The 25,985-nt window shown below is 38.4% G+C and overlaps 2 protein-coding genes across 2 annotated transcripts in view; one reads left to right on the forward strand and one right to left on the reverse strand.

Moving 5' to 3' along the window:
• Positions 1-25,985, forward strand: part of LOC145782777 (nesprin-1-like) — a 188,243-nt gene that overhangs the window by 16,421 nt on the left and 145,837 nt on the right. The window contains exons 15-39 of the mRNA XM_082594541.1: positions 32-192; positions 307-459; positions 2,496-2,648; positions 3,045-3,362; positions 3,786-3,929; positions 4,336-4,509; positions 5,369-5,456; positions 5,795-6,018; positions 7,310-7,488; positions 8,106-8,226; positions 8,615-8,784; positions 9,258-9,393; positions 10,047-10,175; positions 10,535-10,648; positions 11,230-11,346; positions 13,507-13,683; positions 13,886-14,170; positions 14,581-14,697; positions 14,892-15,083; positions 15,428-15,610; positions 15,870-15,985; positions 16,565-16,678; positions 17,019-17,130; positions 17,504-17,596; positions 17,851-18,045. Of these exons, the coding sequence (XP_082450667.1) occupies positions 32-192; positions 307-459; positions 2,496-2,648; positions 3,045-3,362; positions 3,786-3,929; positions 4,336-4,509; positions 5,369-5,456; positions 5,795-6,018; positions 7,310-7,488; positions 8,106-8,226; positions 8,615-8,784; positions 9,258-9,393; positions 10,047-10,175; positions 10,535-10,648; positions 11,230-11,346; positions 13,507-13,683; positions 13,886-14,170; positions 14,581-14,697; positions 14,892-15,083; positions 15,428-15,610; positions 15,870-15,985; positions 16,565-16,678; positions 17,019-17,130; positions 17,504-17,596; positions 17,851-18,045 (3,965 nt within the window). The remainder of the gene's footprint in view (positions 1-31; positions 193-306; positions 460-2,495; positions 2,649-3,044; positions 3,363-3,785; positions 3,930-4,335; positions 4,510-5,368; positions 5,457-5,794; positions 6,019-7,309; positions 7,489-8,105; positions 8,227-8,614; positions 8,785-9,257; positions 9,394-10,046; positions 10,176-10,534; positions 10,649-11,229; positions 11,347-13,506; positions 13,684-13,885; positions 14,171-14,580; positions 14,698-14,891; positions 15,084-15,427; positions 15,611-15,869; positions 15,986-16,564; positions 16,679-17,018; positions 17,131-17,503; positions 17,597-17,850; positions 18,046-25,985) is intronic.
• LOC145782785 (uncharacterized) lies at positions 18,460-24,603 on the reverse strand. Its single transcript, XM_082594553.1, has 7 exons — positions 24,474-24,603; positions 23,284-23,470; positions 22,501-22,710; positions 21,587-21,705; positions 21,199-21,315; positions 20,306-20,399; positions 18,460-19,860 (listed from the first exon to the last, which is right to left on the reverse strand). Exons 1-7 carry the CDS (start codon positions 24,523-24,525, stop codon positions 19,458-19,460), a joined length of 1,182 nt encoding a protein of 393 aa, XP_082450679.1. The 5' UTR covers positions 24,526-24,603; the 3' UTR covers positions 18,460-19,457.

Consider the following 25,985-nt stretch of genomic DNA (forward strand, 5'->3'; position numbering starts at 1 on the left):
TCAAAGCAAAAAGCAAACCTCATCTTTCCAGCGTTAACTACTGCTTCCACTCATCGAACTGCAAGGCTGGAATACGCTGAAGGGAAACACAGGTTATTGTCCCAACTAATGGACGCAGAAAACGCACTTGCCAAATGGACTGTCAAGTTTGGAAACAAGAGCGCAGCTGAAGAGTTATTGAGAGACTACCAGGTTAGCATACTTACAATTTTTTCTTTATACGATCCACTGTAGACTGTGTTTTGTAAATTTTATCTTACCAATTTGTTAGCAAGAATGACCACACAATCTTGTTCTGCATCCCAGGAGGCTGTGCTGGAAAGAGGGCTTGTGTCCGATCTGGAGGAAGCCACCAGCAGAGTTTGCAAACTAGGAGAAGCTCTTCTGTTCTCAGATGACAACATAGATGATCTCGAACGGGAATCTGTCCGCAAATTCATATCTGATAAAGAAGAACAGGTGGGCAATATTCACTATAGTTTTATTCACTATAAACTATGGTTGCGATTAGAGATGTACCGATATATCGGCATCGGTATCGGTGATATCGGCCATTTTTTGAGTATCGGTATCGGCATCGGTATCGGCAAAATTTGGCCGATACTGTGGCCGATACTAAACATGTAAAAAAAGGCGTTTGCTGCGGATTTTCTGCGGAAACAAAAATATAGATTTTTTAAAGTAGTAACTAACGTCACATTGAAGTAGAAAAATAACAACCTGTTCAAATTTTTGATACCTCACAGTCCCATGACATCATGCGCGCACCTTTTGGCATTGTTTGCTTACAGTGATTCTTTCACTCAAACTAAACGTTTTGTTTCGGCAGTTTTGCGTTGTTCGATTCTTAAGTTGTGAAGGAGACTCAATTTCTCCAATATTTATCATTTGTGTTTTTTTTTTACTCTCAGCAGAGGATAAAACCAGGCCAAGACTACCCAGGTGGCGGGAATGTGTAGTTTTGCATCGTTTTTGCGTTGCTGGACGTTTGAGGGACCCGTGTGGCTTGGTTGTTTTTTGGTGGGCTAGTTATGTCAGTTTGTGATTTGGTTTCCGCCTTTCGTTGTGGTGGACTCACCAGGCTTGAACAATGTTGTGGCGGAGTGGGTGGGCTCGGGGTGGGGCGGTGGGACTGCAAATCCTCACTGAACTAATCAATAAGTAGTCTTGTTGCGCCTGGGATGGCGGCCTCATTGTGGGGGGGGGGAGTTTCCTTCCCTGCTGTCGGCACGGGGCTGGGCGCTCACTGGTGCGGCGGGCTGTTGCGATTCGCTGGCCATAACGGTGTAGCTTCCACGCTAGCCATTTAGACCATCCAATCAACTATATGTTTCTCGGCAGCCGTTTTGTAGCAAGAATTGACATCGACAAGAATTGAAATGGCTAGTGTGGAAGCTCCACCGTTGTGGTTGGGGGGTCGCGGCAGCTCGCTGTGCTGGTGAGTGCTCAGCCTTGTGCCGGGGGGGAGACGCTCCTTTCTTCGCAATGAGGTTGTCATCTTGGGCGCAACAAGACCATTTTGATTGGTTTGGTGAGGATTCGTGGTCCCATTGCTTTCTTTTTGGGCCTACTTATTCTGCCGTGACATTGTTTGGGCTTGGTGAGTTTGTTGCGGCTAAGGGTGGAAGTTGAATCGCCGACTGGTGGAGCCGGCTTGCTGGGGGCAGCCGAGTTGCACGGTTTTTTTGAGCATTTGGCGGGGTGGGAGCGATGCAGAATTGTGCATTTTTGCTGCCTGGGTAGTCTTGGCCTGCCAAAAGCTTTTCAACCAAACAACAAGCGCCCTTAGGTTGCACATTACTTGTCGAATAGTTTTTTGTACGACTACACAAATCACTTGGTTTACATTTTACATCTTATTATCAATTATGATAGCCTATTTGGAGAGTTTGCGCAAACACTTTATTAATTTTTCAGAAACCCCAATTATGATGTAATGTTTCTTCCCTTATACCCCAATCATCAATTACGATGGCTTTTCATTACTAAAACCTACTATTATGACACAACAATGCGGTTGAGATTGGATTCTTGAATCTTTAATAAATTATGCCAATTGAAAGCTTTTTTTAATAGTTTTATGCAAATAAGGTAAAACTTAGCATTTGATATAATTCCTTGCAAATACCAAAATTGCTTCTTTTTGTAACACCAAAATATCGGCCAAAATATCGGTATCAGTATCGGTATCGGCCTAAAAAAGTGATATCGGTATCGGGATCGGTATCGGCCAAAATATTGGTATCGGTACATCTCTAGTTGCGATAGTGCTATAGGTACGTGGCTAAATCAATGAGTTTTAAGAAGTTTTTCACAGTCGTTGATATGTGTAGTTTACGCAACACTTGCATGTAACTGATTGTAACTACTACTCGAAGGTGTTGATTAGGTGAGGGTAAGGAGAAGCAGCCGCAAGTTACAAAGAAGACGGTATTTTGATTTTGTAAATCATTTTTCTTGTGTAAACTTTTTATTTTGTATCATTATTTACTTAGGCAAAGGCTGTATGCGCGGAGATACTGGATGCACAGAGCTCTCTTGAGGAAGTGGCGGAGCGGTGGAACGAATATGAAAGATGCATTGAAAACTTCTTCCCGTGGCTGGACAGTGCATTGGCCACTTTGGAAGCAGGGGACACAGAGAAAAGGGTGAGGATGATTTTTTTTTATTTTATTTTTAAGATATGCTATTAATGTTCGCTATAATGAATGGTTTAAAACGCATTTTGTGATTCAGTGTTTTGTATCATTTTTATGGGCAATGTTGTTTTTGCTTTTGTTTCACTTGCACATTGTTTGGCTTTTTGTTAGTGGTTTTGCTTAATGATATTAAAGACTGGACATGATTTGACTATAAAACTGCAATTGAAATATCTTAAAATAAAAAAAACTTTGCGTTTTATTGCTTCCAATGCTTTACAAAAGGAAGGAAGTTTGAATGATGAGTGCTTTTGCAACAGTTTGTAATACATCTTCGTCGTGTCGGCAACCAAAGATTAGCTTTACAACTTTACTTGACAATTATGTTGATAAATGGACTTTCAGGATTTTTTCAACGATTGGCAAAAGTGGGCGGCTGTTTACAAATCCATCAACGAGAACGGACAGTTTCTCGTGCAATCTTGCGATGACGTCAACGCTGATGACGTACATCGCACATTGACGGAACTGAGCGGGCCAGCGTTGGCGGTGTTCGAAGCCTGCGAGAAACTGATGAAAGCCGACGAGGTGGCGAGGCGTCGGGAAGCTTACAGAGAGGGTGTAGACGAGCTCGCTGAATGGCTCGACACAGCTGAAGAAGCTCTTGTCAAACCAGTGGCGATGAACTACGAAGCAGTGCGAGCCCAGTTGCAAACACTGGAGGCACGTGTAGTTGCATTGTTTTCATTGGTTGTCACAATTTAACACGCTTGAGTGGCCTTTAATTAGTTTATGTGAAGGGCTGGTCACTCAGAGCTATTTCAAGAGTTGAATTGAAATTTTCATCACGCAATCATTATTTAAAGCCAGAGTGTTTTGTCAACGCAGAATAAACTCCACTACTTCTCTGCTATGAATTTGTTTCTCAAGTCTGCGTTAGTTTTTTATATACCACCCACCAACCATACAGTAGATGTTTTTTGTGCAATGGTGTCATTCTTTAGAGGAGGTGTGTCCACCGTTGAATTATCCAAAGCAAAACTGTTAACCAAGACTGCACCGAGAGGCTACCAGAGAGCAGCCAGTCTACTGGTTCATCATTCAAGGCACGCGAAGCCTGTTTTTTATCAAGTTTTTAATCTTCAGGACATCGATGAAGAAACCACGAGTGTAGAAGATCAGTTCAAGGAACTCAGCAAAGTCGCCCAAGAGTTAGTCAACGACACGCCCCCCGCTGAAGTGACGTCCATGCTGAGCTTGATGACCAAACTCAAAGACAGATTAGTCACTGTAAGAACCTTTCCAGCTAAGGTTACATCTTGTTTGTTGTTTTAACGTCAGCAGGCGTTCTAACGATGCAAAAAGTAACATGTGGTTTTTAACATTCGTTTGGTCAATTGTGAATATAAATGTTCTTAGACTCGAGCAATTTTTTTTTAGTTGTTGCCTGAAATATGCAGTATTTCGTTCCGTGTTAATGCTGGTATTGCCTTAAACGATTTACATCCAATTTCATTTACTGTGGAAATAAGTGCGTTCCAACTCTTCGGCTCCAATCTGACCCAAACTTATGAGTTTTGTTACACAACCATTGAACCATTCTTACACAACTAAGCACATTATCTTATGGGTAATTTTGAAAATGTTTTCTGTTCCTAATATACTGTATTTCATATCCACATCTGCGCATGCGCAGTTGCGTCACAGCGTCACCAAAAGCATCACCGACTGTGCCGACATGATGGAACCGCTACAAGTTGTTGATGGCGATCTCGAGTCGCTCAATGATTGGCTGGACGACGCTGAGCGAATGATTGTGTCACACGAGACACCTGACAAGGACATGGAAACTCAGTATCAATCACACCAGGTTGAAAATTTTAAAAATTTCACGTTTATGACGTTTCCCAGACATCAAACCAACCGTTTTTTACATCGATTAACGTCTTGCTTGGATTTTGTCATCATTTTCACGGACATTGCGATTATGTATCTCGTTGGTAATGTTGTAGCAGCACTGCTAATCTGCGGTCATCGAATGCTGATATTTTACACATGGCGACCTTTATACATAGCCCATGACAACGTGCAGCTTAATATTTGACTGAAGGCCGACCTGCTAGTAGTCGAAATCTCTAGTATAAGTTGATAGTTTGAGCAATAGGTAATAAATATTGTTTCTATGTATATTTTGTGTGATTTTGAGTTGCTTTTGTGCTATTGTTACCATTTAAATGACGGACTCGATTTTGGTGCTTGTGCTGATAATCCAAAAAGCGTTTGGCAACACTGGTAATTGGAAAAAAATTGTCATTCTTATAACGTAAAGTTAGGACTTTTACAGTAATTTTAGATTCAGTGATCACACTTTGGCAATTTGGATTCTCAAAACTATCGTTTCAAGGAGATATAAAGTAACTTTAGCTTAGATTTTAAAGTTAAAGTTTCATCGGCCTTCAGTTGGCAAGGCCTGTGTATAACTGTATATAGATCGCTATGTATTTACACAACAATTTAATTTCTGGAAGTATTTTTTTTAAGAATTTGTTTCGTTGGAATAGTAACATTTTTACTTTATTAAAATAGCAAAGACATATTTCAATGTGGCAGTGGCTAAGACATAATACCCAGAAATGGAAACTCTTCAGACTTGATTGGTATCTTTAGGGAACGGTTTGTCAGATCTGTTGCATTGTATTACATGTGTTGACAACATACGCATTTTATAGAAATTCTTCGCAAGTACCGACCAACAGCAGCAGAAGCTCGGTCGAATCAGTGTGAATTTGGGCCGAATATCCCAACTAGCCCTGCCTGGTGAGAATTATGGTTCCATTCATACTAATAATCATTTCGTTACTTTACGTAAGATTTTCATATGCAGATATGCAAGATATGTATATTTGTAATCGAAAGGAAATACGTTCAAAAGGAAAAGAAATAAAGCAAACGTTTTCTGCTTAAAACCTTTATCATGGATGTAATTATGCAACTAAAGAAGTGAAACAGCTAAAAAAAACTAGCGAAGCAAAACAAATAATCAGAAATCGTACAACAAGAAGCAATTCTCATATATTTAAACTTAAAAAAAAAAAACAATTAAAAATGTTATTGTTTTATTTTTAGAAAACGCTAATCAATTCATTGTTGTCCAGGTAACAACATAGAAGAAATCCAGGATAAAATCACAGAGTCGACCGCCAGACTACAGCTCTGCACTGAACAAGCCACCGAATGGAAGCCTAAGCTGAAGACTGGTACAGAAGCGCTAAGAAAATACAGATCTAGTCTCGGCGCTATGCAACGCTGGATAAGCATGTCTGCCAAAGTATTGACTGTCGACGATCCAAGCATCAAGAACAAACTCAGCGTGCATCAGGTAACTTTGGTTATTGCAAGTCCAGAGGCGGGTTAGCAAAGTAGGTTAGGAATTTGGAAACGAAGCAGCATCAATTTTCTTCGTCTTTCAGAAGGTGGGAAAGTCGCTGATTGTGGTTGAAAGTGCTCGTTGCTCTCTAAAACAGAGGTGCTTAGTTATTGCGTAGGTCAGAGGCCTACACGACCGGCCTACAGTCAATGAGACTATTGAGAAAGTTTCCAAATTTTCAGTAGTCTAGTTCGCACCTGTGTGTATTTCCATGTATAGGGTTGTTTCTTTGTGAAAATCACGAATCGAATTCTTTCTTTCGATTCAACTATTATTGTTACTAATCACTACGCGAAGTCTACCACTTTTTCATTGTTGTAGCAAAACGGATAGAAAAGATTGTTGAATAAAAGCCACTTTCAGGGGATAATCTGTCGCAATGAGCACCCAGAGAGCAAAGTCCATCATTTTACATTAATTTAACGTCTGCAGACGTTGAATCAATATAAAAATGACTGATTTTGTTGGATGGGGAATTGCTGTGTCCAACAAGTTAAACAGAAGTCTTTGATCGTTTATTAGAGTAACCAAACACTCCATTCACCGGTCAGCGGCTGAGAGCGTGTTTCGAATACTTGACTAATTGTTTTAACCACCCGAAAGCATTATGTTTATTTTGTAATGATTAAACGCCTCATTACGTAAAATAAACGTAAAGAAGTAAAATATTAAGAATATACTTTTAACCGCTGATAAATCGAAAAGAAAAATAATTGGAATTTTGCATACCTCACAAACCAAACTGTTATTGCAAACATTGTTTCAATGTCTGGAGACGATCAAATAATGTAAAAAGAACGGGTTTCACTAGAGTTGGGACAATTTAGGTTGATGTTTTTCAAATGATATTGTTATGCTTCGTTGCTCATAGTATTATGACATCATCTTTCATAAAATGTTAATGCTCAAGACTCAAGAGTCAAGACAACAAAGTCACCCTTTAATGAGCAGACATTACACGTCGTAAAAGCAACCGTTAAACATTTAAATTTTAGTTTTACAGCAAAACCGATGAGAGAAAAATTTGTAGTGGTATTTTAAAGTGTTTTTTTTTTATAACTCTTTCATTTGATGTACGGCCCCAGACAACAAAATCTGTCATTTTTATAATGATTCAACGTCTGCAGACATTGAATCAATGTAAGAATGACAGATTTTGCTACTTGGGGCGTGGTTCAATGTTAAACTACCACATTCACTGCATTTTAAAGCCACTCCCAACAAATTTCATGAATTTTTTCAGGAATTCTTCTCAGAAGCTGACAGCTCTCCTTTATCCGCTTTTTTACAAGCGAGCGAGCAGTTGAGACAAGTCCAGACCACTGAGCATGAGCGGAGTTCACTGGATGACGTCACAAACCAGATGAAGCAGCAGCACGAGGCTGTGCTACGTCAAGCCTCCACTCAGCTTAATGATATGAAGTTAGATGAAACTTTTTTTGTTTTTGATAAGATTGGATTGGAATTGCGTTAATCTAATCGAGTTCTTTCAAATTTACTGTTAACATAATATTTCAAAATTTTGAAGCCATGTTTTTGCTTAAAAGATCAAAGTCCACTTTAATATTAAGCTTTTACATTTGGTGTTGCGACATTGTGTAGAAATACAGAATGTTGGGCGTATAACATGAAGCAAATAACGACTTGCACTTTTAGTATTGCTGGTTATGTACGAAGGAATTTGTAGAGGGTACCCTCGAAAAACGAAACGTATAAAACTTTTACCAAATTGATTATGTTCTGTCCTTTTGGTGTTACGCTGTGCATATGTTATGTTTATATATGGTATTCCATATGCACTTTAAGAAACATTTAGAACATTGTGAGTTTGTTTTAAAAGTTAATATATACGTACATGATTGTTTAAGACTTTTCAACATGTACAAGTTGTAGTTTTCACAGTGACACAACTTTATCTATATTTTTTTTATAAATTTTTACTTGTTGATGAATATCTGACTATACTTTCATTGCAAACACACTTTTCTGTGGCATTGTTCTAACATTTTTTAATCTCCTGTGTTCTTGCATCTGCGCAGATTTGTTGAAGCCGAGGAAGAGTTCTTTGATTTGCTTTCAACGTGCAAAGAGCGCCTTGCAAGCGAAGAAGACTCTCTGAAACGAAAAGCAGCTCCCGAAGACTTGATAGACCAACACAAGGTGGAAACATATACAATTATACATACACTTTCTTTCTTTGCTAGCGCTTGCATCATAATGGTTTTTAGTAGTTTAGTGGATTTTTTACAATTTTTGTTTGTTCTTTTGTTGTAATATCTTGTGCAAGTCTTTGTATAGCTGTAAGGTTTGCCTGAAAATTTTCATGGTTAAAATTTAGCTTGAAAATTAAATCAGCTCAGTTTTGGTAACGTTCGCCTTGCAAATTGACGTAGTATTCCAAACATTATACTCTTTAACCTAGTTGGAACCATTAGCGGCAAGCCAGCACGTTACCAATCTGTCGCAGCTAAAAAAAAAATTGTTTCCAACGCCAAATCAGTGTAGAAAGAAACCGTTTCGCCAGCTGGAACTGTGATGAAATTTTCAGGAATTTTTCCGAGAGCCGTTGGATCGCCTGTGTACTTTGGTCCAGGCGATGGACGACTTAAACGAACGCGCAAAAAACGAACACAGCCAGCCAGGACAGCCAAGTGCCAGCACTCTGAAGCACAGACGGGAATATGAAGGTCTCCTGGCTGCTGAAGAAAGAACGTATAAGTACGTCTTATCACCATCATTAATTTTGCTGTTACCGTTCATGCTGTAAAATGTACATTTTATTTCATCGCCGACTCTGTCATCTGTACTACAAATCAGCAATCAGCATACCAACTCTCTCATAAAAAGCGTTTACTCTCATGTTCAAAATAATATTTTAGTGTTTCAAACTAAATAGCGTAATAATTCAGTACTGTTACGCAATGACTGATGAAAATCTCTGATGTTAATCTGCAAAGTGTCTGGTTCGGTATTGGTGATGTGAGTTCGATACCCTGGTCGGGTCTTGCCAGATACCTTGTACTGTAGTTTTGAGATTCTAAATGTCATTTTTGGCGTTGAGTGTTGATAGAGTAGATTCAAGATAATATTGTATTCTGTAGCAGCTTCTGTAATCTGTATGTCTGGTTTAGGGTTAGCGTTACACAAAAGCAAAGATTATTGTTTATTATAGCTTTCATATTTTTCTTCAGCAAACTGACCCAGGTCCCTGCTAAGATGCGCGAGTTTGAGTCGGTGTTGGCCGATGTACAGGCTTGGGTCAAACAGGCTGAGGAAGTCATGGAGAGTGTGCACAAACCGATTGAGGCTGATCCTGAAAAGATCAAGGTATGTCAAATGACGTTCTTTTAAACTCGAAGAAAAACAAAGCTTAGTGGCATTGTTTGGTGGATGTTTTTATCCATAAATGCATTTTGACGTTAAATTTTGAAAGTTACGGTTGTTGAAAGACATTCTAACAGACCATTGATGATACCTTTCCTGAAGCTCATGGCTTTTCTTGGCTTCTGAAATGAAAATAATTTTGTGTTGTCGTTTTCCCACACTTTTTTACAAGCTCTGAATGTTGTGTACAAGGTTTACTTTCTGTTTGTTTGTCACTGAAATGATTGGTCTCAAATATGGACAAAACAGCATTGTATGTTGCTACTAATCACAACAGCCACAAGGAGTTGCATTGGTGGAGAGTTCATCTGAAAAGCTGTAGCTTTTTTTGGAAGATTTTAAATTGAATGAATTTCACTTTAATTTTTGCTTAAATGACTTTAATTTGGACATTTTTCTTCCCATTTGTTTAGTCTTGTAACTTTCTTAATTAAGTTAAACTGCTATACAATTTTCATAACTTTCCTTTGATATGCTGCTTTTGCGAGATACTATTGTGACATAATTTGATTCCTCATTCAGTTTATTTCTCAGAGCATGTCTGAAGACACTAAGCATACTAGAAGCAGTGCACAAAAGGTTACCTTGTTGTGCAGATGATGTCCGATGCCTTCGGTGACGTCGTCGCTAGGAAAGATCGGCACGTGGACGCCCTCGAGTGGCTGAGCAAGACTTTGACTTCAGTGGCCCAATACCTACCCAAAGAGACAGTCAAGCGACACCAAGTGAGTACAAATTAGCGTTTAACCGTAAAATTACGTCCAGTTTGATACGTATTCACCTTATAGATAATAATGTGTATGTTTAGTTGTTTACAGTATATAGCGCTGAAGACATTGGAGCCATGTTTTACGCTTATCACTTTACAAAAAAAGAAAAAAAATTGGTACGACTGGCAGGGTATCGAACCCATGTCTTCCAACTCAGAGCCGGGTTTCCTATCCATTAAAATACGATTTAAAAAAAGTTATAATCAGTACGACTCTTCTTCAAGTAAACCGAATTTATCGTTTTAACCATATAATTGGATATGGCTGACCAAGTCAATTACATTACCACATGCTTACGGGGTTACGATCCACAGGAATCCTTGCTTACTTGGACGAGCAGCAGCAAATCTGTGATGAATGCATTGGACATAACCGAGAAGCGGTTGCATTGCATTGAGAGGTGCATCGAATACAGGAAAGAGATCAAAGTAAGCTGGTTGAAGGTTTTCGCAGATTTTTTACTATAAAATGAGGCATGATTTACATGGTAATTGCATGAATGAACGAAAAGACGCCTGAATGCAGAAATTATATTCATAGTTAAGCAGACGCTTCAAATAGCGTACCGTACTTATTGCCAATGATATTATCACTAAAGATCAGGAGGATGAGTTTCTCTCGTTGGACCCCGGGGCCGAGGGTTTACCCTTTTACCGCCCCTGGTGCCCTGTGAGTTGCTGTCTCTGGTTGTTTCTATTCGCTTCATAAACGTGAATTACTGCGACTCACCACGAGGAGGTTGACAACATGAGTCCCAGACGAAATCTTTAACGGACAGGAATGAAATAAAGATCACTAAAGATGAAATTAGTGGAGTGTTCATTATGTTCATTGCGTGATTTTCAGAGCCTGCAGAGTTTTTTGATTGTTTCTATTTACTTGGCTATTGGCTAAGGCGATTGTTTTTTTGAAAAATTAATTTGTTAATTTTTTGTTAATTAATTTTTTTTAAAATTAATCTTGCCTTTGTTGACCTTTTTTTGATTAAACTGACTATTTTGATGTTTAGGAAACAAACGAAATCTTACAGGATGAGATAGAAGCGATCCAATCTCTGGAGGAATCCGAATCTTCCAACGTTGTTGACGATCTGGAGGATGCTAAGAAAGTCTTAGCTGCATCTCAGGTTCTTCATCTTATAACTTTCAACCTCTTTTCATTCCATTACGTGTGAAGTGTTTTTGTCGCATCCAGGCTTACGCCGGGCAGTTAAAGATTTCGAATAAGTGAACAGGAAGACAAGGAAGCCAATCTTCATGTTCACCTTCAGGCATGCCTTTTAGTGTCTTGCCAAAGGCAGCCGCATGCCCTTGAGCGGTGTCGAACCGGCGACCTTTCGAGTGTCGTTCCAGGGCTCTCACCACTTGGCGATACAGCCGACTTGCTTTATGTTGACGACGAAAGAAGATAAATGCTCGATTTTCTTTCCTGTTGTAAAAACCAACCGCTCGAACACAAATGAAAGTTTTGTTTACGAGAAAAACATGTTTGAAGTTAAAATCACCATATCATCGTTTCTTGACAGTGTTGTTGTCGTTATACTGTAAAATTGAAACTTTATTTTGTCTAATTTATATACAATAAGTTAATAATAATAAGTTAATTTCTATAAGCCTGTTCAAAATCCCAGACAACAAAATTCGTTATTTTTTCATTATTATTCAACGTCTGCAGACGGATGAAAAAATGGCGGATTATACTGTCGGGGCAATGACTTAAATATTCTCATTCCCACTTATCGCGTGCGAGTGTTGCCAGTGTTGCAATTAGCGACGATATCATTTTTGTTGTCGTTATAAAAGTGAAGCTTTTCATTTATTGTTTACAAAGTTTGTCACTCGAGTTACAATGGCGGCCACTTGCCGTGTGAAGACCGCGCAATCCGATAGAAAAGGAAACTATGTAAGTGTGCGGCTCAAGTGCCACAGATCGCCCTCCAAATGCCTGTCAACAACCATCCCAAGTCGTGGATATGTTTACCTAAGCTTGAAAAATTGTAGAATTTGTAAAAAAAAAAGTCATTCAGAAAAGTTTGTATCATTTGCTGCGAGGTCTAGTGTTAAATGAAGTTGAATTTTTAAACATCCCATCCCATAAGTTGTTTTTCAGGCGTAGGACTTATTGCTGAAGTTTGTCTTGTAGCCTGCAGGTTATTTTGTAACAGTTGACTTTCCATCGTTGTTTGTTGACGACTTTTCTGTTTAACCAGTGTAACCAAAAGCAGCTGCAAGCTTTGTGTTAGGAAATGTACAACATTCATCAAAGTAGCTTCTGTTTTGTACACTACTTTTTATATCATCTTCCGCTTTTATGTGAAGCTGAAGTTTACAGGGTTTTGCATGGGATAGTAGGTCAAAAAGTTGTTAGATTGTCAGGTAACGCAAGTGCACGCCACGTTACTTCTATTAGCTCAGTAATCTTAAGCCCTTTAGCTACCAAAGGCCCTTTTTTTACATTTTCCAACTGCTGTAATCAAATCAATGTAAAAGGGTCAGAATTTTCTAGCTGTGTCGTATTGATGCTGGGAACATTGAATAGATGAATTCTTATGCGTTCAGCCACGGTCCAGGGTTATTTTTGCTTCAGTTTTTAAGGAGAGTGCAAATAAATGTAGAAAAGAGTGTTAATAGTTTTTGATGTGCTTTCAACCATTTACTTTCCGCCTAATACCCCAGCCACCTGCTACATGCAACCACACTGGGAAAACCTCCAAAGCAGCGGTTAAAATCAAGAAAGCTATTTGTACGCGCTGCACACTACTTTCTGGCAGCCGCTAGTGGAAGCCCTAGCAAACAGTGGAGCCATGAGGCGTGGCGTGAACAATAGTCAAGCAGCACACTTCCACTTCGTCAAGCATTCGGATCTCCGTCTGAAAATCAGTTGGGTCATGGCCTCTCTAGATTTGCCTCATCAAGGCGTAATCGCTTGCTCACTGATGTGGGACGCTATGGTGCTGACATGTTGCGTTGGGGCTTGGCAGAGAGTGCTACCTGTGAGTGTGGTGAAATGCAGACGCAACCCACATGATCAAGGATTGCCCGGTGTACAGACCACCTCATGGTATGGAAGGTTGATGATGACACCAGGTAGTGGCTAACCGATGGGTGTCCTGATACATAGTGACAACACGAGTGAAGAAGATGTGCTTTCGTCAGACACATGACTGTGTCTGACGATGGATATAACGATTTGCTTCTTTGTATTCGGTCCACTTAATTCTACTTTCCAACCATCAGATATAAACTTTGATATAGAAAATAACCACTTTATCCGTTGTATTTTTCAGGCTACTTTGAAAGCAGTCGAGTCCTTGTCTGGACGTGTCTTGTCTGATATTGCTGCTGGCAAAGAGTTGCACGCTGACGAACAAGCTCCAGCTTTTCTCTATACAGACGTCTCTAACCTAGAGAACCAATGGAGCACATTGCGAGGTGCTGCCGAGAATAGATACGACCGACTAAAGGTGAGAAAGTTGCCAGTTCACCACCGTTTGAAGATGTTGCTTTTTGAGGTTACCGCTAGTTAATCGAAAAACATTTGCTTAATGTTTTGACTCTGTGACATCACCTCGCTTTCTACATGTATTTCTCTTTCAAGTCCAGCAGCGAAATTGAAGGTATACCAATCTTTTTTAATCTTATTGTAACGTCATTTTCCATTGCCAGGCCATGGTTAAATCCTGGGAGGAACATCAGACGGTGCGTGAGGCGGTTGCGTATTTCATCGCACAAGCCGAGTCATCATTGAAGGCACGACTACGGCTCAGCAACCTGTCATCAATCAACCAAGAAATGTCATCCAAGACGGTGCTGGACAACGAGTTGGAGCAAGCACTGAAGGCCATGGAAAGGATTGAAGCTGAGAGTGACATGTTAATGAAACAAGCGAGCAACGAAGGAAAAAGAAACATCACAAAAAATAACGAACAACTTTCAAACAGTTTGTCAAAGGTGACTTTCATGTTTCAATTTTCTTTTCACCTTCTACAAGCTATTTGTTCAATTGTTCATCTAGTTTTCATTGTAGGTATGAGATTAAGCTTTTATATACCACACAAAAGTATAGTAGATGTTGTTTTATACTTGATATTATTATTTCCTTTATTTTCTTTTAGCAAGGCGTCGTAATGTTTGCCTATGAGTCGTGCATTGTACATCCTAAAATCGTTTTCAATCCCATGCCCTAAACCTAAGTTGTACTTTTTCGTTTTTACACTTGTTGAAAAAATATTGGTTAAACTTGAAGCTTCTATTCAGTCATTTCAAATACAAAAGTAGAATGAACCTCAACTTACTTAGATATATTGATAAGATAGATACTGTATTGATCAATTGATAAATTTGCGGCGTTGCACCAACAGATAAAAACTGACTTGAAGACATTTATGGACAAGCTTGAAGACATCAAGTCACAGTGGGAGAACTGTGACGCGAAGATATCAGACATTGGGCAGTGGTTGCATGATGTGCAGGTTCAGGTAGGGTGTTGCCGAGATGTAAGCTGGCAAATCAGTCCTTTTTTACATTGATACAACGTCTGCAGACGTTGAGTCAATATGAAAAAGGACTAATCTGCTTAAATTTTAAACTGACATGTCACCGAGTTAGCTAATTTTTCGCTTTGGACACATTTATGGCATGATGAAGTTAATTTATTCTTTTTTTTTTTCAGATTTCTGAAATTGAAAAGTCTGATGAGCTGGCTGATAACCAGTTCAAAAAGTCGCAGGAGATATCCGGAGATGTCCTCGGGAAGGAGAGGGAGCTTGTGGCTCTGGAGGAGCTATGTTCGGTCATCGAAGGTCTGGAGAATCCGACCACCCTCGACGCGAAACTGACCACTGTGAGGGGAAAGTGGAAACAGGTGGAGGGATTATTGTTATATTTTCAGATTATGATTATATATTATAAATATAAAATTTAATATATTTTACATTAATATTATTGGTTTAATTCGATTAAATGCATTTTTAAATATTTTTTTAGTAAAAATTTTATTTGTTTGTTTCTCATCAGTATTTATTTGACAGTTAGATGGATTTTAATCATAAAAAATATTCTTAGACAGGGCCTTTTGCAAATAAATTATTTTTTTGTGTTTGTTATTGAAAACACTATTTCCACCAACCTGCATCGAATTTAGCATTCCGACGCATGACGTGAAAAACTTACTTTTATTTAGAAATTATGAAAGGACCTTTTTTTCAGGTGAACAGCCGCGTGGAGGCACTCGTGCAAGGACTGGGCGAAAATCTCTGTCACCAGGAAAAGTTTGACGCAGCTCAGCGACACGTTGAGGAATGCCTGACCAAGGCTGAGGCTGAACTCAGCACGACCTTTGAACCCTGCGCTACCTCGGATGACGTCATGAACCGCAAGGAAGAACACGTGGTCAGTAATTGTTTATTTTTTGCGTTTAATATTCGCAAATACAAAGAAAACGACTTTTCACTCTTACAATATAAAAGTTTTTTTTTAAGTGCAATGTGAATGTATTTTGTAAAAATAATCCAAAAGAAAGCTTGATAGCCTATTCTGTTCATTTTTCATTGTGGTGTGGCATTGACAAAGGTGTAGTAGTAGCGTGTCACTTATGTTGCAATTGCGTACATGTAAATGTATCAATACTAAAGTAATTTTTCTCGTGCAGAAATTTACTCATAGTCTCGAACAAGTTCGTGTTGGCCTGGCAACATTGCAGGCCGAAGCAAAGTTGTTGCGAGACGTAAAAAGTGCCCAACTTTGCAATAGAAACCTCCAGAAAAGGTAAATATTATATCGCTGATGTTATAACTACCTACACGTTTCATCACACCCTCAAGATGAAAATGTGTTTGTTTATTCTTTTGTTTAATTTTGTTTATACGGTTTTATACATCTCCGGAAATTAATATTGAACCATACGAAAACGAAATCAAGCAGCAACACCGCATCTATCATGATACAAAAGAGAAAAAATTGCGGACGTTTTCGGCTCTCCATAATCTAGCACTCTTCAAGTATTTAAAGACTGATTGTGATTTTGTACAGATTTTATATTGTGATCAAGTTTAACATCTTCAAGTTTATTACATATAGAAACATGTTACATATAGAAACGTGAAGATGTTAAACTTGATTACGTTACTCGGCTTCGTATGCCTATGGTTCCACAAGACAAACTCTCTACCGAAGCTCTATCATTTTATATTCTATCTTATACGCTCTGAGGATACGCGTTGTCACTGTGCGAAACGTTAGGGAAGTCATAACAACAAGTCCTATGTTTTTGTTTTTACTTTCTACGAACTCGGCAGCCCTTATTGGCAACGTAATTACGATCTAAGTTGGTCACGACTTTCCCAGGTACAACGAGGTCATACGAGGTGTCAGGTCACGAAGCAAACTGCTTGATGATTCCTTGAACCAATGGCAATCTTATGAGAGAGACTTTAATGCTGTTCGTCAATTTATTGACAAGTAAGTACTTTCGGATTTGATTTTTATGAGCAAATGCAAGTTATGGGTGAAGCAATTGTTTTCTGTTCCACGAGTGACAACTTTTGAAGAATCCTGCCCGAGCTTTTATTCAAAAAGCAGTTTACACATTTCTTTGCTACAGAAAAATACAAGCATCATCAATAATCATGAAGTAATCATCATCAATATACTTTTCATGTAGTGCTAATCGCCTTCGTTTAGTTGGTTGATCACAAGGACAACGTTTGGTTATTCTAAGCTTCCAATTCCTGCACAAAACTAACCATTGTTACGTTGTGAGTTGAAACACAATGTCAAATATTCATCCGCTTGATGACAGGTGCGAGGAGATTGTAGACGAAGAAAGTGGCGCATTGCCTGGTGACCAGCAAAAGCTTCGACATGAATTGGAAATAGCTGCAAAGCTGAGCAGCGAGGTTCCGGCCTATCGCGTATGTTGATCTTATTGGGATTACACGGATGTTTATACTAAACTATACCTACGCCATTTGAATACACCCAGCTACTAAAATTGTTTTTTTGCATTGATTCAGCGTTTGAAGACGTTAAATCAATGTAACAACAACTATTTTTCAGTTGTCTGCTGGTAACGTTGTGATGGTGCATTGTGGAGGAGTGTTTGAAGTAATTCCCTTACTTCAATTTCTTTTCTTATGTAATCAACACACAAATTAAGCTATACTTTTACTCTAGACTTCTCGTTTTGAAGTTATTGCAGTCAATAACGTACAAACTTGTTGCTGATGATGGCATAAAATATATAGAAATTCGTTCGACTTGTTATAAAGTGTAATTTGTCTTTAGGAGTCTGTTAAAGCATTGAAAGCCGAAGTGGACGAGCTGGAGAAGATAATTCCGGTCGATAACGAACTACTCTTGACACGAACACATGCCATGGTATGCGAATGCTTTCTTTTATAATTTTTCTTTTCGAATTTGTTGTCAATATGTTTCTATGGTGTGCCATTTTGCTGCTAATCAAGTAGATTTTACCTTTAGCCCCTTGACAAAACTGATCATGCTAACTGACGAAACGTCGGAAATAAAGCTGCTAATCACTTTGAACACCTTGTGGCAGCCTACTGCAGTTTACAGTCACTAGAAAAATGCACGATTATATTTTAAAATAAAAAAAAACATTTCATTTTCAGGAGGTTCTTCTGGAAGATCTGCCCCAGCAGTTCTCTGACCGACAGCGAGTCGTCTCGGCTGCACTAGCTTCCCATATGCAATACGAAGATACAGTGGAACGATTCACAACCTGGCTGCTGGCTTTTGAAAAATCCCTCCGAGAAACCACTGACGTGTATCTGGATGACGTGACCAAGGCCCTTGACGTCATAAAGGTATGATACTTCAGGTTTTGGAGTGAAAAAATTAAAACTGGTCAGTTTTTAGTTTGAAGGTGGATAAGTGATGACCAGTGTTGTACGGTTGACATTTGCTGTGTTATACTTGCAGAACCACAACTTTAACAGTTGCTGCCGATAAATTAGTTCTTTTTACATTGATTCAACGTTTGCAGAATCATTTGAATCAATGTAAAAAGGAGGTAAATTTCTGGTTGGTTAGAGATATTGTTGAGGAGTCAAGGTTGCATATTATGTGAATCGGTTTTGGTACAAAGTTGTTTGTTTTGCCGTCGAGTGTTCGTGTTGTGGCTTGTTAGCCTATGCTCTTTGAAATGATTACTTTGCTTTAGTCATAAAATTGAACAATTGTTGTTTGTATGTCTTCAAAAACTAGAGTCCAAAGCAAGCTCTCAGCAAACGTGGTTTATTAATATGAACACAAATACCACACAAGCTCTTTTCACATAAATTCTTGGCGTCTGAGAAAATAACAAAAAAAACGTTAGCATGAAACAAAAAGTGCAGTAAAAAATTGAAAGCAAGTCTGAACCTTCAACGTGTCTACCTTGTTTTATAATGTGATAGTTTGACATTTATGTCAGTGAGCACACACTCACGCAGCCTACTGCTTGGTGATTGAAACCTTGTACTTTGATACTTGTAGCACACTGAAATGCTTTTTCAGCTTGATATTCCATAAACTTGGCTTTTCTGACAAGTTTTGTTCCAAAAATTTTTTGACTACACAATTTTCATTTTGCCAATCTCTGAAAGCATAAGTGTACAAAGCAAACCTGTTAACAAACTTTAATACACGAGTCGCGATAGAGCTATTTTTGATTCCTTTTTTAGTAACTTTGTTATGGCTAAGGTTTTCCTCGTGATGCAGGTACAAGTGACTGTTGTAACAAATCTGTGTTACAACATATCACAAGAATTGCTCACAACAAACGCAATACTGGTATTGTGCTGAGTCGCCTGATCCAGCTAGCAAAACATTTTTTTACGTTAGTTTAACGTCACAAGACGTTGACGACAGGTGACGGTGAAAATGTCAAGGTAGTGTTTTAGGCCTACCACATGCAAAACTTAATGACTCAATAATGTGGTGAAAGTGAGGTATATACTTGTTATTTGTTACGTAGCACAAACTAGACTTGTGCTCATAAAAGGAAACTTTGAGAGAATTCATCATATTCAGCATCTGATGGGTGACTTTTTGAAAGCGATGACGTAAAAATAATAAAGCAGGATGTTTGTGTCTTCTGATTGACAGTTTATGTGAAAACCTTTCGGATTTTGTATACTTTTTTTTAAGAAAACGTGTAAAAAGTGAGCAGAATTACTGATCCCAGACCTTCAAAGGCGTAAAAAAATATCGTTAAATGCACATTAGTTTTGAAATATTAAACAGCAAATGAATAAGGTTCTGCCGTCTGATCTGAGGCTTGGGGGTGCCCTTCTAATGCCTCGTTCGATGAGTCCATGTGACTAATGGTTTGGTATTCATTTTCGTCAATCAAAGGGATTTGAACGTTGTGATAAAGTATATTTTCTTTCACTAGAAATTCTTCACTTTGAGGCTCGTAGATTTGATTGTATCTCGTCACGGACTCGTTACTTCTTTGTCTTTGAGTTCGTTTGTCAGTTTCTATACCGACATGTATTAACCTTCCTCGTGCACCGCCGTTTCCGCTCATACTTGCGTCAGAGCCGGTAGCAGACCCGTTAGATGGCAGGCCAGAGTCCAAGGCAGTGGTGCCAGTGCTGGTGATGGTCGATTGCTCACTTCCTTTTGCCTGTTTGTTTCTGCAAATGTGGAATAAAAGCTTATAAACACAAACGTCTTGATTGGCGTCGGTTATTTGCTCTAAAATAAGTTTACATTTTCGTTGCAAAGTCACTGAAGTGTCATCTGCATAGCGGTATAATGGTTGACGATTTTTGCCTAATTGACCCTCGCTAACTGTCTGAGGTCGCTACACGTTCAAAAATTTAAATATCTTTATGAAATTCGACCATATCGTATTTATATCTTATTGGGTGAATTATAAATAGCCCCCACTTAGAAAATCGGTTCTTTGCAAACGTCAACTTTATCCTGGGTATTTTTCACAAGATTGATTTGCATGCATAACACTTTGCAATGAATCGTGCTTTTCTTAGACTTAGATTAATAATATGCCCGTACATTTACTAGTAAACAGGTAAGCTAGTGTAATTTATTCTCGCTAAACAATATATCATCACTTACTTGAAGCAAAATAACGTTACAAAGACGACTACGATGAATAGGACAAACGCAGCACTGATTATTAGGACGGTGTATGACTGTAGACCAGTGGCGGCTGCAAAATGTACATCAGTTATGACATGATCAACCACTTGTTTGTATATTACCAAGTTGTAGCACTATGGTATCATTATCCCAGAGTTTGAGGGTTTTACGAAACGAAACAGTTTTTTTTAACTTTAACGTTCATTTCACTTATTTAAACGCATGTATTGTTAACTTGCATGTTGTTTCGTAAATCCTGTGTCGGTAACCCGATTTTGTAAAAAAAAAGTCTGTAAGGATCTTTGAGTATAGGATTGTAGTACACGATTAAGTTATGAACTATATAAAAACAACCAAACTCTGCTTTAAAGTCAATAAAACAAGCCACGTTCAGTAACTTATGGTAGCCCTGTTGTAGAATTAAGTTTTGTGTTGTTATTGGGTCTGGTTGTTGTGATTTTCTTGATACTATATTGTGTTCATTTAAAAAAAAAAACATAAGCATCTTTGCCATGTAAACGTACTGCCATCATTTGTTTCAAAGCTTCTTAACCATATAAAGTCAGCAGCCACTACATTTCGAATGGGTCTTTTTGCCAATGTCGGTGAATTGCTCATACTTTAAGTACCGTTTATACACTGGCCATTCAAAACGTGTTATTAAAAGGTTGTTATTAATATAGAGTACGTTTCTTGCCAATCGATTTAACTATATATTGTTCTACTTTAAAGAAACCACGCAATTAACTTCACAATTAATAAATTGACATTCGTGTAAATTAAGTATGCAAGCTCAGCATTTTGCCCTTCTCAAAGAACTTATTTGCATGCAGTGCTTATATAGAACGCAATGCTAATATGTAACTCACCATCATTTGAATCTTTACGCGATTCTTCTGGCAAGGAGATAGACGTGTTATAATTGACCGTTTGAATTGAGTCGGTTTTGCTTAGTGTCGTTAAGACGTCTGATTGACTTATGGGGTCTGTCAATCAAATCAGCGGTGATGTAAGTAAATACAAAACGATGTGCGCAACTACCAACCAATATGTAAAGTACATGTGTTAATGAAATGTGCCGCCCACTACCCACTGTTTTATTGGAGCAAGGTTTCATAAATGCACTGCGTTTAAACTTTTGGTTGCTGCGGGTACTAGTCCGATGAACAAATGCACTTCTTCTTGTATTGATATTCTAGGATTTTCTTTTTCAAAACTCAAAGATTTTTTTAACAGGTAAAGATATAATGGTCTTACCTGTTTTCAAAGTGTACGCTTTTGTTGCTATCTGTGATTTTACGTATTCCACGACGAAAAAACTGTTTCGCCAACCTCTCTTAGAGTAGATTGTTCTCAACTGACATTCTTCATTTTTACTGCAAAATTAATGCAAGGACATGCTTTTGTTGGTTACCGTGCAAAGTGTCTATAATAAACTGATGACCTTTTTACACTTTTTTTTATGTTACATGAAATCAATTAATTTAAAATGCACATTGTCGTATGGTTATGGGTGGTGCCTCAGACAGCAAAATTCGTCAGATTTGAATCAATGTAAAAATGACAAAATTTGCTGTCTGGAGCCGTATAATGACCACCTTACCCCATCCACCATAACTTGCATTTTCTACCTAGTTTTAACATTTTTTGCTCTTGACATGATCATACTAAGGATGCTGTGATAGCGAAATCGATCTATGATAAAAAAAAGAGGTTGGTACACTGTTTGTTGCGTTGAGTAACAGGACTATACTATACTAATGATACGAGACAGTCAACCGCTTCAAGTGGACAAATTGCTGGGTTGGTTTACAAAAACAGGAAAGTTTTATGAGTCAATTAGTTTTAACATTGTTGTGAATGGTCAGACCTTAAAACGTTGTAAAATATGACAACTTTTGCTGACCGGTAAATCCTACTGTTGATGTGTCTTCTTTCCCCACATGTTTTACGGGACTTTGTTGTTACGCGGAAATGGTCATTCATAAAAAGTTGTGCAAATGCCAGCATTTGATGGATGCAAGATAGCAGCACCATCATACAAGGTTGGCAACGTTTTAAAAGCGAGCCTAGTTAGCAAAAACAGTTTTTTTGCATTGATTTAACGTCTACAGACGCTGAACTAATGTAAAGAAAAAGATTTGCTCGTTGGCGTGGGATTTAAGACTCACTGAATTGCGTCCCACATCTCAGCCGCGTAGGTTTCCTCTGTTTTTACGCATCTGTACTTTTTAGTGTCCGGTTTTTTGTTTTTCCCTGTTGCTATGGCACCCAGACTGACGTAACCATTCGGGCAAAGCATCGTCCAAACAATAACATGTTCAGCTATCGTCCATTTTCCATAAAAATCCAGTGGTTCTGCCAAGCTTCCGTCTTCTGATCTGCATTGGTACAAAATACAACATTAGTGTATTTAGATTAGATTCTATTTGAATAAGGTCGTTCTGATGATCCTTATTTAGGTGAAACAGGCTGTTAAGGGTTCTCAGATAGTAATAACTATATTTGATTTAATTCGCTCTGCTTTGCTTTTTTGCTTAGCATTGAGCACTTTTTGTAGTATTAATAGTTTTCATTGTTCCAACATTAGTGTATGTGTATTGCGTCGATTCATGACCATTGACCATGTTAATACTTTCGTGTAGGTCGTGTGTAGGCTACTTTTAAACTTTTCTCCAAGTTTCATTTCCGCAATTGCTCATTCGATGGCTTTTCTATGCCACGTCTGGACTGCTGACATTATCCTTTCGTTTGGAAGAAAAACTGAGAACGTTTACTGCAGTTTACTTGACAAACATTTTTACGTTAAAAGAACTAAAAAAACTTCTGCTTGAACATATTAATGAAGCTACAACAGCCACACAAAATCGGGCGGATGCGATTTCTTGTTGCTTTAAAACGCATCGGCTGCCATTTCTGCTTTCACCCCAGCATATGTTTTCTTTTTCACTTACCTTCCTACAATCAGCTCCGCATCAGAGTCTGGCCGTTCTTTTTTTGTGTGGAAATGTTGACCGAGCACAAAGTATTCACTGGATGGAGGGGTTGGTTCCCAGATGGTAACCCGAGTCTCTATGACCCTCCTCGCTGTTGCTACATCTGTTTTGATAGTTTGCACGCCCGAATAGCCTTGTACTATCACTGAAAATATAACGCCGTGTTGTCATGCTATAGTAATATTGTATCGATCTCGCTGTTTCAGGCTCAATTTGATTTTTGCTGTTTTCAACATTTCCCGCATTTCATGCTTGAAAATATATGTAGGCAGAGTATAAACAAAATATTAACAATTTGCGCGAAAAAGTCAGTCGCTTCTGATTGACGAAACATCAAAATAAATGCAAATTATCACCCGAAGCACCTGGTGATAGCTTAGCTTATTTTATACGAGGAGCGTATGATGTAATTGAATTAAATGCTTGGCGAACTGTCTCATTCAATTTTTAACATATCAAATACTTCTGTTTCATACTCAGAATATTTACGTTTATGCTTGTTGAAATATGTCAGATCATTGTTCCCCAGCATATCATCTACGTATCGCTAAATTAACTCATTTAGATCTTTTAATTTTATACCAGCTCGTTAGTGAACTATGAAATATCGTCTTTTGGTGCCGGTGTGGTCTGTTTTGGGATAAATCAGATTCTTCACATCCATTAAATGAAATCACGATTTAATTCATAAATTTCCCGTTATTAGTATACATTTACAGTTTGTTTTATTTTATGGAATTATCAGGAGTTTTTTTTTATTTAGATATGGCCAAAAAGGTCAATGTAAAAAAGAATACTACCTACAGCAAAAACTGACACGGTAAAATTTCGCGCCACGTTTTATCTGAAATCAGTTAGTAGCAATTTTATTGCTCTCTTCTGATTCTGTTATCCAGTTTTTTCGCCTCGTGATAATTGTAGAACGTAGCACAGAACTTTTCCGTATCGCTTTTTACTGTTAATGTTGTTTTTTTTCTTGCTGCAGCGAGCGCTTTATGTGCAACTGCTGATCATAAATAAATGATTATTTCCGTTAGGTCACCTTAACATGTGGAAGTTCATGGCTTTTGTCTTGCCATCTCCCTTGGTAGGCTAATTTCTTTGTAGCCTACTATTCTTTAGTTAATATAAGCCACGGAAGCACTTACCACATAGGTGCAGTGAGAAAACCGAGCAAGCAAGAAGCCTGGCTGCGTGCATCGTTACATCTTCCAAATGACAAATAAATCTGACAACAACTTATTAGTTATTTGTAATCTAAAATAAACAAGTTAACGTTTCCAAGAGAAATTTACACGACTAATCATCGACCGCACTCTTTTGAACCTCTCCTGCTTTACGTGTAACAAATTCGAGAAGGAAACGTCTGTGACGTTCTCAACAAACTAATAAATGTGATGCCTTCCCTGTCGTGCATACTGTGCACGTAAACACAGTCGCCGAAATCTTTTGTTTAGCCTGGTACGAAAGCTGCATTTTGCAATCTGCATTGCTCGCAAAAACCATTTCTCACTCAACATTGATTCAAGTTGCTGCCATTTTGCGTTGTTTCTATTACCTTTAATATGATAGGAAAGCGTGCGACACATGACTACATTTGCTAACCTATTCTACTTAAGTCCTTTGTTAGAAGAACATCTGCTTGTACACAGTTAATGGTTGATGTAGAATAGTCTGCTTCCTGGTTACGGAAATACGCTCACTTCTTCAGTGCTTCTTAGTCACAACTTTGCCTTGTTTATCTTTTCACATTGGCTGCAGATAGATACGACAACTAAGATGTATTGTTGTTTTCATTTAGCAGCAAATGTCAACATTTTGACAGCACCGTAAAAATACGTCTTGTAGGAGAAAAAGGTTAAAACCGTTACTTATGGTTACAATACAAGATAATGTAAAGTCATACTTTTGAAGCTTCACAAATCCTCATAACAAAAAACGAATAATTTTTTTGTCAACTGTCGTGAGGTTATCGTATGTAAGAATTTATGTATGTAAGAAACACCGGGTAAGAAATGGTTATGAATTGTGTGAGCGCGTTGGGTAACGATACATACGCATAAAAACTTGCCCAATCACCGATTGAGAAGTCAGAAATATTTGACTTTGTAAAAGTAGTTCCGTATTAGGAATTACAAGGTGTAAAAAGATTTGCATCTTGCTGCTCAGTTTAACTAATTATGTGGGCAAGAATGGCCGGATGCCTTGGTGAGAAGACAGAAAGTGCCCACAGAAATTTATTGCTTGGAATTTGCGCTGTCTTCTGCGTAGCTAGACCCAACAGCAAATCAGCCAATTTTACATTGATTTAACATCTGCAGACGGAGAATTAAAGCAAAAAAGGATTCACTTGTTGATTGGGTAGTTACTTTAACATGAATACAAGTATGTTCGCATCACTTTCTTGCCAAAGCGTGTCACGTCGGTTCAGTAGATGATGGTTTCCCATTGTGTGCGAGCAAAAAAGCTTCCTTTGCTGTGCCACGATGACTTTGCGAAAAAGAAAGTGCATGCGCACAGGCTTGCAGCAGCGTCCAACATATGTTGGGAAAAATGTTTCAACATTATAAAAATACAGTGTTTCACGGTTTTGAGCAGTATTGAACATGATCCTCAATATTCATCAGATAGTAGGTTTACATACGGTTGGACAAAGCAAA

This window comes from Aplidium turbinatum, chromosome 1 (genome assembly GCF_918807975.1).
Source record: "Aplidium turbinatum chromosome 1, kaAplTurb1.1, whole genome shotgun sequence".
In the NCBI taxonomy this organism is placed as follows: Eukaryota; Metazoa; Chordata; class Ascidiacea; order Aplousobranchia; family Polyclinidae; genus Aplidium; species Aplidium turbinatum.